Source organism: Nicotiana attenuata, chromosome 2 (genome assembly GCF_001879085.1).
Source record: "Nicotiana attenuata strain UT chromosome 2, NIATTr2, whole genome shotgun sequence".
NCBI classification, from domain to species: domain Eukaryota; kingdom Viridiplantae; phylum Streptophyta; class Magnoliopsida; order Solanales; family Solanaceae; genus Nicotiana; species Nicotiana attenuata.
The window spans coordinates 33851072-33865423 of record NC_031990.1 but is presented as its reverse complement, the minus strand read 5'-3'; the positions used below and the strand labels follow the sequence as shown (position 1 = coordinate 33865423).

General features: G+C 35.3%; 1 protein-coding gene across 2 annotated transcripts in view; it reads left to right on the top strand.

The window, feature by feature from the left end:
- The window catches only part of LOC109206883 (protein farnesyltransferase subunit beta), a 9601-nt gene continuing 8494 nt past the window's right edge, over nt 13246–14352 (top strand). The window contains exons 1-2 of one of the 2 annotated variants that reach the window (XM_019369748.1): nt 13246–13537; nt 13670–13756. In XM_019369748.1, coding sequence (XP_019225293.1) covers nt 13425–13537; nt 13670–13756 — 200 coding nt within the window. In that variant the 5' untranslated portion in view covers nt 13246–13424. The remainder of the gene's footprint in view (nt 13538–13669; nt 13757–14352) is intronic. The other variant, XM_019369756.1, reaches the window with a different exon arrangement.

Below are 14352 nucleotides of genomic sequence, written 5' to 3'. Positions count from 1 at the left end.
ATCGCGTGGTCATCATATCCATATCTACCCTTCCCACCCCGTTAAGGTATTAAAGCGCGGAATGGTCTCGTTTTACTTATTGCATGCTATTACCCGTCCCAATCCTATCAGTCCCGGAGGCATTTAGGACTACTAATCCTAAAGGAAGGGATGTTAGGCTTATTTGTGGTTTCAAAGGGGCAAAATTCTAAGGTGACATACAAAACATGTATAACAAGTTGAGGGAAAGCACGTAACAAGCAAAGGCTCAGATATACCCCCTTTAAACAAAGAAGCACGTAATTAGCATGACTTACACATACTGTTTAGGGTCTGATTGAATTCTAACGTGAAAAAACTTAAAGGTTGAGACAGACTGATTTATTACATAATTTCAGATAAGAGGCCCAAATCAGGCCTGCCTGCTGGTTGTAGTTATTAACAGAAACAGATTTAATTTATAACTTTACCCTAAGGCTTGCCTAAGTGTTGGACAAGGATCTTATAGGCATGGTATCTACTGAATTCAGAAAAGCGATGAAATAACAAGGTCTAAAATAAACTGAATACATCCTGGTTAAAAAGGGTAGTCAAATTATTAAAAGAAAGGCAAGTTTTAACGAAGGTTATAAATTCTGCAACTGGTAGTACCCATTATTACTGATTTTAGCTCTATTCGTGAATGTAGCAATTCGGATTTGATTAGGAGTTCCTATAGGCATGATTTCTAGGCATTGTTGATTTTAAGCCTTTGCGGACATGGTATAAAATGCAGAAAACTCGTTTTTAAGCCTATGAACATGATATCTAGATGCAGAATTAGCTGAAGACCTATGAGCATGATATCTAGGTGCAGAAATTTGTTTAAGACCTATGAACATGATATCTAGGTGCGATTGAACGTGCAGATTTAGATAATCCTGTAAGCATGATTTCTATATGAATGTAGTAGTCCTATGATCATGATTTCTATGTGAATGATGGATATACAGAATTCAGAAGGGCCTATAGGCATGATTTCTATATGCATATGCAAAATTCAAAATTCCTATAGACATGGTATCTACCCTTTTTGCATACATAGTTACCCGCCCCTTTTTCACTAACCATCCCCAAGAGTTTATTACAAATTATTACAGCTCGGAATAAGGTAAAATACATCAGAAAAAAAATATAAATAAAAGTACAACCAAGGAGAGCCTGATTCAGACTTCATGTCTGAAATATGAGGTAAATCAACTCCAAAAGATCATGATCCAAAGCCTTTCTCCCATTTGAGTGCGTCAAAGTTCCCTAAGAGCCTCAAAGGGACTCCGGGAAATGCTCACACCCAAATGTATTATCAGATTGGGGACGAGTGCAGTGTGGAAGGGCCAGCCCTCAAGTGTCCAAGTTCAGAGGGACTCAAAGGGTCCCAAGGCAGGGCTCACAAGAGAGGGGCAGAACTTAAAGACTAAGAAAGTGTGCGAGTGCAGAACAGAATGCTAAAGGGGAAAGGGAGAGGGAAACAGCTACAAGTAAGTACACATAAGGGGTTCAGGGGAATAGGGAGATTGTAAAGAGCCTATTGCTTAGGCAAGGGCAGACTTTAGGCATGCCCAGCAATGGAGGGTGCTAGCATACCTATAAGCCTGCTAGAACACACATTATCAGAGGCTAGGGTCCCAAGGGATCAAGTTTGAATCATGGACAATAATTTGCAATATTGCCATGCCTCAAACCATAGCATGAACACATATGGGTAGGGGTTTTTGGATTCACAATAGAACAGGCAGAAAGAAATCAGTATGCTAGAGTAAGTGTTGAACTATACAGAAGCAGTAAGCAAACAGGGGTACAAAAGCAGTAAGTAAACATATTGTTGTGGTGCTACAAAGCTTAAATCAGGACATACCAGTTTCATAGAAACAAATAGAGAAAGCAGGCACCAAAACTTGTAAACATGCCACAGTACAAGCAATAAGAGAGAATACTTTTTGAGTGTAAGTATAAGTTCAGAAAGACTACGAATGATGGATGTCTTGTGTTAATGAAAGAGTCGTGTACTTATAGTATGAAAAACAGGCAGAAATAAGGTAAGAAAATAATTAAGGAACTGGGTATCAATTAAAATCAATCAGTACAAGACTTCCTTAATTAAGGAATTCGGACTGAAAAGGTAAGGAGCAATAAAATTATTTAAGAAAAGAGATCAAACAAGCATCTTGTGCAAAGTAGGCAATTAGGAGTAAATACATAGGAGTTTATTTAAGGGCAGAATTTTGAAATACACAGTTACATAAATAAGGTAGAAAATCAATTAGTAGACAGTAAATCAAGGAGTCAGAGATTTGTAATTACTGGTCCATGAATGAACCAAGTCAGAAAAGCTAAGGAAAGTTTTCGACTCAAACCAAGCAATAGGAAAATCAGCAAACAAGGAAAGAAGATCAATCAGACTTACACAAGGGAAGTCTGAAATCAATCAGAATTGAAAGCCATTTTACAGGGAAGTTCAGCACATATAAAGAGCTGAATTTAGGGCAAAGAAAAAACGTCATGCCATTGCAAAAATCAGTAGGTAATAGACTATAGGATCATGGTAGTCACATAGGTCAGAAATGTAGCAGATAGATAGTATCAAATAGCATACAAAGGGTCCAGTATAAGGACCTTAGAAGAGTTTAGTAGAGAATCAGAATTGCCTAAAGAAATAGAGGTTGAAACAAAGATTTCAAGACTCAGTTGAGCAAAAACAAATTCAGAAACTCGAAATAGTTAGGGTTTCTGAAATCAAACAATTTCAAAGATGAAGGACAAGCATACCACATAGCTAATGGAAACAAAACTCGGATGAACCCCCAAATTCTAGGATTTTTATCATCAATCGAGTGTAGAGATGAGAGGACAAGTAATCAAGGAAAAAGATACTAATCGAAACAGGTTCAGGGGTCTCAGAAAAGAACTGAAACCTTTAACATGCTCTTTCAGTAGCAGGAACTCATGAGAAGCATAGTAAAAGAACAACATGTGAAACACAGTAGTAGAACTCAAATAACATAGTAGAAGAAACTAACAAGAAACCTAGTAGAAGAAACTAATAAGAACACAGTAGGAGAAACATATAAAGAAGCATAGTAGAAGAAATAAGAACACAGTAGAAGAAACTTAATAAGAAACATAGTAGAAGAAACACACAAGAGAAAAAGAAAATCAGAGAAACATCTAAATAACTCAAAAACCCTAGATCGGAAAAATAAAGGTTTTTGAAAGCATAGTTTTGAAAGAAATATCAAGAAGTCGTTTAAAAGTTTAGGGAAAACACGGATCTAGAACAGATCTAAAGAACTCAGAAGAACCTCGAAAACTAGGGTTTCAGAGGAACCCAAATGGTGAGAAAGGCTTGGATAGTCGTTGATCTAAGCAGGAGGAGTCGAGGTCAGGCTCGAAACAGACATGGCTTGCCGAAGCAAGGTCAGAGATGGCCATAAAACTTCAATCAAGCAAGGTCTGGATGAAGCTTCTTCGTGGTCAGGCCATGAAACTTCAGCAACCAGGCGTACAGGAACCATAGAAGGCTGGTAGGTGGTGAGACCACCATGGATTCAGGCTGGGAGGTGGCCGGAGAAGGCGAGTGAAGCTCATCGGAGCGGAGGGGAAAGGGGAAGGTTCTAGAGAGAACCAGAGATAGAGAGATAGAGATGAGAGTCGGTTGAATGAGGAATGAGAGGGGTTTGGGGGAGTCGTTTGTTTAATTTGATAAGAACGGATCTGGACCGTTGATCAAAATTGATCAACGGCCAAGATTTAATCGGATTGGGTCGGGTAGATTTAGGGATTGGGCTTGGGTCTTTGTGCTGGTTTAATTAGGCTAGATTAGAAAACCAAATCTGGCTATAAGTTAAATAGCCCTTTTTCCCATTTAATTTATAGAAAAAATAGTAAATAAATTTCTGAAAACAAATCGAAAGCACTAAAATGATTTATAATATATATTTATCAATTAAAAAATATGAAATCCCATTTTATAAACATGAGACGAATTTAAACCTAAAATGGCTAATATTGCAATTATGCAATTTTATCCTTAAAAATACTAAATAAATTTATAAAAATATGTAAAAAAAATATCTTAGCTATATTTTAGTATAAACATGAGAATCCAATAAATGAATCACCAAAAAATGATAAATTTGTGGACAATTATTGGTTTTTCTTGATAAAATAGGGTAGTAAATTGATTTAAAAATCTTTGAAAAATTAAGGAAAAATAATAAAACCTTGGGATATGCTTATATATGCATATAGAGACCGTTTTGAAGGTATTTTGCATATTTAAAAAATACAAGGAAAAATTGGGTATCAACAGTGTGCTTACCATCCTATGAACCCCCAAATCCTTATCACCCCTTCTATATGTTTGTATTTCTCCTGACTGGTGTGTGATTATGCCAGAGTCAACTATCTCTAAGCATGTCCAAACCAATCTTAAGATCTTTGCTGGGTTGTGCAGCCAAATATCTATGTATCCCCAACCCCTTGACCCCTGTATGACTGCTGAATTTTGTAAACTAGCTGTGTGTGATCTTTTCTTAAGGTGTTTTGTTTACTACTCCAACCTCTTTTCAAACAATCTTTGTTGCTTTACTAATTGCTTTTAAACAGACTTTCCAATACAGTCTTTAATAACCCTTTTTAACTTGTGTCCTGCACTTCCACTTTACTCTTAGTCAATAAGTCATGCCCCCTCTAGTATGTGTACTGCCTTGGGATCCTTTTGAGAGCCCTCTGAACTCTGGCATACTGAGGCTGGCCCTTCCACACTGCACTTGTTCAATTCTTGGTTGCTAAGTCTAGGTATAAGCATTGCCCGGGGTTCTTGAGGCCCTTAGGGAACTTTAATGCACCTAGACTCTGATTTGTCTATGGAATTGAGGTTTATGAGACCATTGGAGGCTTTAGGAAACTCGGGCCTAATTGAAGGCTCCCTATAGAATAGCTTCTTGATTTTCTATTTTACTTATGTAATTCATTCATTGGCCTGTAATAATTTGTAAATAAATATTTGGGGCATTTAGTAAAAAGGTGGGTAGATGTATACTTTATGGGGTAATATGGGTAGAAATCCTGCTCTTAGGATCTCACTTTTAAAATCTGCCTGCTTTACTCAATAGAAAACATGCTCACAGGGATTTATGCTTTTAAATCTGATTGCTTTGCCTAATAGAAATTATGTCTATAGGATCTCACTTTTAATTTCGTTTGCATTAGTAGAAATCATGTTCCTAAGGTTTTGCATTTTGTCATATTAAAAACCATGTTCAAGGCTCCAAACCATCATGTCTTAAATCAGTAGATAGCATGCCTATAGGACTCAACTCCGATTCAGTTTTAATAAGTCTTTCTGTATTGCTGCAAATCGACTAAAACCAGTAATACGCCTAGATATCATGCCTATAGGGATCTATACTCGCAATTCTGTCTGGTAATTTAATTCAGCCTAATAAATCAATTTCATTACGCCTAGTTTATTTCTAAAGCTGGTCTTACTAAGCGTTAACATTTTCTGAAACAAGTTCTTTCAAAATTGCATCCATCCCATTAGATACCATGCTTATAGGTATTAAAGGAGTCTATCTCGAAAACCTGTTGTTTCTGCATTAATATAGACACAGTATACCGCATATAGGCAAGCCTTAGGGCATTTTCAAAACTGCATTCCCCTGAAGCTCTTTCTCCGCCGTTTAATGTTTCTGATTCTAATAACTTTTAAAAGAGTCCTTAGGCAACTGCTAGGGTATAATTTATGAACCTAAAGGGCTTGTTGGTTTCTGCATGGTCACCTAGAGATCCTGCTTTAGGACTTTGATTGATAAAGACCTTGACTATGTTTGAGTCGTGCTGCTTGTATGTTTACTTGAGGAGGAAATTTTGAGCCTCTTATCTGCTTCCATTATGTGTAAAGTCTTACATGTTTTGACTGTCGCCTTAGAATTCTGCCCTTCTAAAACCTTAGGGGTACGTCTAGAACCACCTATAGGTAGAGGTCCTAACTCCCTCCAGGACCATTAAGAAGGGACAGGTAGCAGCACGCAGTAGAGATCGCTGACCAACACTCGCTTTGCATGACCACTAAGGGGATGGGAAGGGTAGATATGGATATGATGACTACGCGCTAATGTCACGTGTAACCCCTCATTGAGGAGTGTTTACCGGACATTGTGTGGGGTGATCCTATAGGATAACCAACCTATGACCTCCCTCTCCCCAAATCCTCTTTGCTTGAAACTCTATTTCTTTTTTCTACAACCTGTTTAAATTCCTATTTTATACAATGCCCAACATGCTCTACTTGCAATTATTTGCTTCAATTGTTTATTTATGGAATAATGTGTGAATATAAGTTCGGCCGGGACCCACAGTTATGGACCAAGAGGGGTGCCTAACACCTTCCCCTCGAGGTTATTTCGAGCCCTTACCCTAATCTCTAGTAATGCAAACCAACCCAAGTGTTAATCGCTCTAGGTGCCCTAACGCACCATAATCCGTTAGGTGGCGACTCTTCAAATACCCAATTCCCAAAAAGGAAATGAGTCATTACACCCCATGAATGTCGAAACCCGGACTTCTCCCCGCACGAAAGGGAGAAAAAAGGGGGCGCAACAACCATCGGTGACTATGTCCCAGAGTTCATAGTCTTCTCCTATGATGTGGTCTCTCATCCTGTTCTTCCACCACGAATAGTACTGACCATTAAAGAGTGGGGGCCTAGCAGTAGATTGCCCTTCCCAGTTTCCAGGTGGTGCACTCATCTTGATCTGTTCCTAAGGTGTTAACCTCTTCAAGGATAACCCGCTCTGATACCAATTGATGTTTTATACTTCAATACCACACAAGAGGGAGGGGGGGGGGTGATTTGTGTGATACCCAATTTTCGCTTAACTTGATTATAGAAGGACTTGGTTCTTCTATGTGTTCCAACTACTACTGTTTGCGGAATAATAAGTAAAGAAAATAAAGAACACAGAGATTTTTACGTAAAAAATACCTGGCTCAAAAGGTGAAAAAACCACGACCTACTACTCAGTAGGATTTTCCCAAACTTCCACTAAAATCACTGAGCCAAAAACTGCATTTACAAAAACTCTTTTGTAAACCTAGGATTAACTCTAATCCCGTTGTGGCACAAAGCCTCAACTGTTGCGACAACTTCAAGTTAACTCTAACTTGAACACTCCAAGTACCTAATATAATTGCTTCTATAAAAGCTGAAAGGTACAACGTAAAATCACCTACTACAATTGAACTAGAATATAAGATAGACACTTGGAACTGGTTCTTCTATCCGGTTCAAGTAGCTTCAGGATTGCACGCTTGAATCACACATAAATTGCTTGCAAAATTGCCTTGCTATTTTGCTCTCAATTTACGTTTAACTTCTGCTTATGTGCATTACCTGTAAAAGAGAACAACATTGATATTTAAGGAGTTAGTAATTAGAGATTGACTAGGATACAGATGCTACTCTTCCATGGTGGAAGAGTTCTAGTTGATCTCATACTCTAACTCTTATCATTTTCCTAAACCGCGTTCTCTTTGTGTAAGGAGTCTTTCTCCTTATCCCATATGCAATCTTTTCGATCATGATCAAGAGATATCACTTCTGATAACTTAGGTTTATCTCCTTCACGTGCATCTCACATGTTTGGGTTGATCACAACTGTACTTCACAAGATGGACCTGGTCCGTGTCTGAGTTCTTTTGTCAGTCTTCAAAACTTCACTCTTACTTGGGCCAACATTATTAACCATATTCTAAAGTCCAACGCCTTTTGTACTGGAAATCAATGAACAAGCATTTTAAAATGCTACTAACGACCTACCAAAGGTGACTGACGAGGTTTCATGCTTAGCTTTTGTGATGTCATACAATTCTGTCATTGTTTGCACATTTCATAGTTGTTCAAAATTTTAAGTACCAATATCAGCAAGTGTGGTGGAGTTGTTAATTTGTTCTCTGGGTCTTAAATTTTTTGCTTGAATATGACTTGGCTCTTTCAGATGATGTAGTTGAAATGGTGGTAGATGGTATAGTGGTTGATGCAAATAGTAACTATAAAATGAATAAACAATTCTTAGATAGTAATTATAGCTTGGCTAATTGGCTTTAAATGTTTGAACTATCAGCGTTGTGATGTAGGATCTGCAGTGTGATTGACAAATGCCATTTTTCAAATTTGTAAAGCGTATATACATAAAATGTATTGTCACGATAAATCCGGTTGCTTAAGTAACATAAGCTGAATCTATATTGATGAAGACACTGAAAATATTTGATGACGAAAATATGGGTACAATAATTTTAGTTTCAGTTTTATATGTTAAGATTAATTGCTTTTTTATAAATAATTAAAATTTACTTTCAGTTTTTTGCTCAACATAATGGTAATTATTATGATGTTGGCATATAATAGGCTTAGTAGACTGTCAGCAAGATGCACTCCTAGGTGATGGTAAGACTATACTGCATGCAGAACCCTATGTGCAAAATTTTCTTTAGACAGATCTTATATATATGCTTAAGAAGGTATCTATGGACGATAATTTTTGAAGGTTTAGCATGGAGGTAAGAGATTGCGACTCTTAAAAGAACTATTGAACTAGAGAAATCACACACTGCGAGGGGATTGATTAGCTAGCATGATTGAAATAACTCTGCCTATGGCTGAAAACATGTATAGTGCACATCTTTGTTCGTCTTAATATTGAAAAACGAGTGTCTTCGTGTACGTCTATGCTTTACTGTTATTACTTCACCTTATCCTGTTATGTGAAAAATAAAAAATTAAAGGTAACTTGTATTTTCATTAGAGTTAACATTGTGAAGTTGCGTATTAATACCCTATGATATTCAATTCTATCTTCTGAACAAGAGAGCCTAATCTAGAGAAATTTTCTTTCAGCGAGGAAGGTAAAGCCTTCCATGGTGAACTTGAGAAATGGGAGATGAAAGTGTTTGCTCAAGGTCTGTTTTGAGAAATGGAAGAGAAAAATAGGACCTTCCAGAACTACCTAAACCATCAATAATTTAAATTGTGCATGAATCTTTAAAAGTGTAATTAAAAATACTCTTGCAATACCTATTCCCAAGTGCCTTCTTATATAGTAGATAACTATTTAATTTAAAAAATAAATAATGCAAATAATTCTTTTTTATATAAAAATAAAAAATAAATGTACTAATGCACAAGAACCAATATAAATTATTGGCCTTGTACTTTTCATTTTAAATTGTTGGGCCCGTACTAGCACGGAAAATTTAATACTACCTACATGTATATGAATATGTTACAATATAGGCAATACTACTACTTAAAATGTAAGTGCTACACAAGAAGAAAAGGGAAAACAACAACCTTCGGTATGTTTGAGTAATGCAAAGTGCACATGCATTGATGTTAGATATGTTTCTTTTCCTTGTCCATTTCTGGACAGGGTAATATTCCAAATATTTTTATATCTCTTTTCTTTGAGTGTTAGTGACATGACTCTTGTTTTGATAAATTTGCAGTTTTAAGGCACGAAGTAATATTTGTTGTGTCTATCATTAAAGAAATGCCGAAAAAGATTATAATTTGGTAAAATGCATGTATGAAGCTGTAAGTTATTAAATGTTGTCCAGTATAAGATAATTATTTGTTCTTGATATATGAGTTTGTGCTTTCATATAAAGAGGTATATGAGTTAACTTGTATTTCTTTAAACTCATCGCCCTTTGAAAGTTTAGCTTTAAGCGCTTCTGCAATACACTAGGAAAGCAAAATCCATAATTCAGTAATATAGAACATTTAACTTTCGCTTTTTCAAAACTAGAATGAATATGAATAATTATAGTACCACCATTTTTATAGAAGCCCATGAGTTGACAAATAAAAGTCTATGAATCTGATATAAAAATAATGAGGTATATTAGTTAACAAACAAAAGTCTATGAAAGGTCTGTTATCTCACGGTCAAAGCACTTGCTTATCCTTATTAATTTTTGTGATAACTTAAATATACATATGCAAAATTCGCAAAAGGGAAAATACTTCTTACCAAGTATTTTTTTCAATTAGTAAACTCTAACCCATAAATATAGATCAGTGTGAAAAAGTTACACTCATCTCACCGCAACTAATTTACTTCTTACAATCCGAGAAGCTTCGAGACGCATGATTCTTTTATTAACAGGAGATGCTAGGATTATACTGTTATTTCATTTATCATTACGTAAAGCTTGCTAGAGGGGAAACACTTCTTGCCAGATAATTTTACATTTTTTAACTTTAACCCATAAAAGGGCAGCCCGATGCGAGAAGCGTTTTGCTTTCACACAGGATCCGGGAAAGGGATGCAATCTAAGTGGTGTAATGTAAACAACCTATCCCGATGCAAGTATCACGATTGATTCCAAGACTCGAACTCATGACCTATAGATGGTCTAAATATAATTGGTCTGGTATAATTAAGACTACAAATAAATTAAGGCAACTGAGAAGCAAGTTCACTAAATTAAACAAAGTAATTCCAAAAAAAAAAAAATAGAATGGAATAAACAAGTATATTATTAGATAGAAGTTGTGAATATAGGAAAAAACAACAAAAAGACTATTAGCAAACAATATAGTTTTTGAGTCATCAAGAAAGGTGGAACATTAAATACATAAAGAACTTGTAATTTGGTAATGATTTACTAAATTGCTGACATACAGTGAAAATGAGGTTTCAGTCAATTAGATTGACACTTATTATTGTAATCCAAAAAAATAAAAAAAATAAGGACAGAAGGTTTCCTCCATCTTATGCATTTTATGGTAGTAATAGCATGGGGTAATCACTTTTCATTTATGTAATTGAAAAATAATAGAACTATTATGGAGTATTAAATTTCACAACTTAAACTCCAGGATAATATTTCTATGGCTTGGGTAGGGCCGGGCTCGTAATATCACGGACCAGGCAACTCGAAAACAAGAAATATTGGGAGAAATTCAAATATGAGATTTTTTCTTTCCTATACCATATATGAAATCTTATTACTAAAATTGTGCATAGTTTCTAATTTACCCGCCCTGTCCACATTTTTTCTACAGTTATTATATCAATCATTAAATATTAATTAATAGTAGCTGAATCTTCCTAATTTGTCGAGCTAAAATTGAGGAATAGAATATTCTAAAAAGATTTGGCGTAAATCAGATCAAATCATATTCTTCCAAATATTCCTATTTAGGCGCGCTACAATTATGGAAGTAAATATTCTTCCAGATATTTTCCACCATTGATAGCCATTAAAAAGCTTGAAAGCTTTGAATTCAAATTTGGGTTTTCAAAAATTATTATTTGTTTGGTTTAGGTGTTGTTGAAAATAATCGAGAATATGGTTTGGAGTTTATATCTCAATTTTAAGGGGTTTTGGTGAAGATTAGACTTGGTTTTGACTGAAATTAAGATTGAAACTCGAAGAAGAAGAAGAAGAAGAAGAAGAAGAAGAAGAAGAAGAAGAAGAAGAAGAAGAAGAAGACGAAGAAGAAGACATATTGCATAAATTGTAGATAAATTGTAGATAGATTGTAGATTATTTGTCTTCTGATTGTAGATGCTTTATTTTCTGTTTTCACAAATAAAAAACGGCTAAAACTTCTACAAATCTTCTGAAAAAACGTAATTACGTCAAAAATCACAATTATGCTACAATTGGATAGGAATTGGGATATAAAAATTCAATGTACCCAGTTTGTAGATATTTTTTAGATAAATTGTAGATTATTTGTATTCTAACTGTAGGTGCTTTGTTTTCTGTTTTCACAAATAAAAAACGACGAAAACTTCTACAAATCTTCTGCAAAAAACGCAATTATGTCGAAAATGCCAATTATGCTACAATTGAAATGGGAATTGGGATATTAAAATTCAATGTATCCAGTTTGTAGATATTTTGTAGATAAATTGTAGATTATTTGTATTCTGATTGTAGATGCATTGTTTTCTGTTTTCACAAATCCAAAACGACTAAAACTTCTACAAAATCTTCTGCAAAAAACAGTCTACAATTTATCTACAATTTTTCTACAATTTTTCTACAATTTCTGCAATATGTCTTCCTCTTCGAGTTTCAATCTGAATTTCAGTCAAAACCAAGTCTAATCTTCACCAAAACCCCTCAAAATTGAGATATAAACTCCAAAACATATTCCCAATTATTTTCAACAATACCCAATCAAAATAAATAATGATTTTTGAAAACCCAAATTTGAATTCAAAGCTTCAAAGCTTTTTAATGGCTGTCAATGGTGGAATTGCTACTCTCTTGTCTCTTTGAAGGTTTGTTCTTCTTCATTGAGAAAATTTGAAGTTGAAGGTAAATGTGTGTATGAACTTTGAAGATCTGACTTCAATTTTGATGAACTTTGTTGTTCTTCATTGATGAACTTCAACTGGAGTAAAATGGGGAACCAACTTTATTGAAGGGTTTCTTCAATTTTCTGTGAATTTAGAGGGAGAATTTGGTTTCAGAAGATGGAAAATGGTAAAAAGAACGTGGGTATGGGTAAAACGTGTGTGGAACTGAGGGGTTAAGAGAGAGAAACGTGCAGATTCCTTTAATTAAGAAGTAAAAAACGTACAATTAATTATACCCTTAATTAATTATGGTATAGAATTGGTAATTTGGTATACTAAGTGTAATTAAGTCAAACCTTAAACATTGAGGGTATTAAGGTTTCCTATGTGGCATAGGAATGTAAAAATCTCTTCAAATATAGGCAAATTTATAAGTGGTCGTTCAAAAATAATCACAATTTCAAAAGTAATTCAAATTTAGCCATTTTTTATGTAAAGATAAATATGAACGGAAATACTGTTCAAAATCCGGAAAAATACTCCAGTATAATATACTGGAGTTCCAACACAAGTATACCGGAATTCCAGTATAATATACTGGAGATTGGAGCACCGGTGCTCAAATCTCTAATATATTATACTGGAGATTGGAGCACCGGTGCTCAAATCTCTAGTATATTATACTGGAACTTTCCGCGTGTTAGAGTTCCAGCATGATATGCTGGAAGTTCATACACAAGTGCACCGATCTCGAGTATATTATGCTGGGCTTTCCGTATTGCAGCAAAATAATAACTATTTTTTAATTAGTTTACAAATACTGACTATTTTTGAATAACCAGTCCAAAATTTGACTAACCCTTGCTATTTGTACAGAAATATTGGGCCTACCAAAAAAGGAATCAGCCCAAAAAAATAAAAAAAGGGGAATCAAACTTTCTCAAACTTGGTGAGAAATAGCAGCAGAAAGAGAAAAGAAAAGGGAGAAAAAAAAAAGAACAGTAATCGTAGAAAGAGTAAAGGGGTGTTGATTTGGCGCTGACAGTAAGCTACACGAAAAGTAGTAATCAGCTGGAGTAAAAAATGGAGTCGAGGAGAATAACGAAGACACTGGAAGATCAATGGATGGTGGAGCGTCAAGTTCGGGAGATATACGATTTTTTCTACAGCATTCCTCCCAATTCCCAGTCCGTAATGTTAGCTCTCAACTGTTTTCAATTTCTAGGTTTTCTTTTCTCACGATTAAGTCAGTTTGTTCCTTTACGAACTTAAAATTCCTTTGTTGATGAACCCATTTTGTGTTAATTTGTTTCTTTCTTATGATAAAGCTTAGAGCTTCAACGTGATAAGCACTTCGATTATCTCACTCGAGGTCTCAGAAAACTTGGTCCGTCGTTCTCCGTCTTGGATGCTAAGTAAGCCTCCTTCCTCTATGCTCGTTTCTGATTACTCATTGACTGTGTGGAGTTCACTTGCAATGTTGGCGACTCTATTCTTGATGCTTAACTGGTGGCTTATAGACCAAAAGAAAAACGATCAAAATTACTGAAATTATTTCTTATAACTAGCTTAATGTGCTTTATAAGGAAAATTATTTAGTATTGGAATGGAATTTACTTGAAAAAGCTCAGCAGCTCAGTTAATATAGCTTCATATAGCTAATTTCAGCTAATTCGGGATCTAGGCAATTTGATTGATTGAATGGCTTTTTAGGAAGAACGCCGTTTGCACGATCCGATCTTAGCGAGAGAGTTGATATTGAGCTTTCACTAGTAGACAAATTTATAATAAAGGGAGGAAAGAGCTAACTAGCTATCGTGGATGAATACATGACCTTCAAATATAGCTCTCAACATTGTTTAATTACATTTTTTTGTGTGCCCAATGTTTGATTACATAGAACCTAGTAGGATTGTTTATTAGTTCTTGTTGACTAATCTTGTTGGTGTAGGACATAGTAAGGTTATTTGTTCTTTTTTTTCTTCTTTGGGGGGGGGGGGGGGTAGGGTAG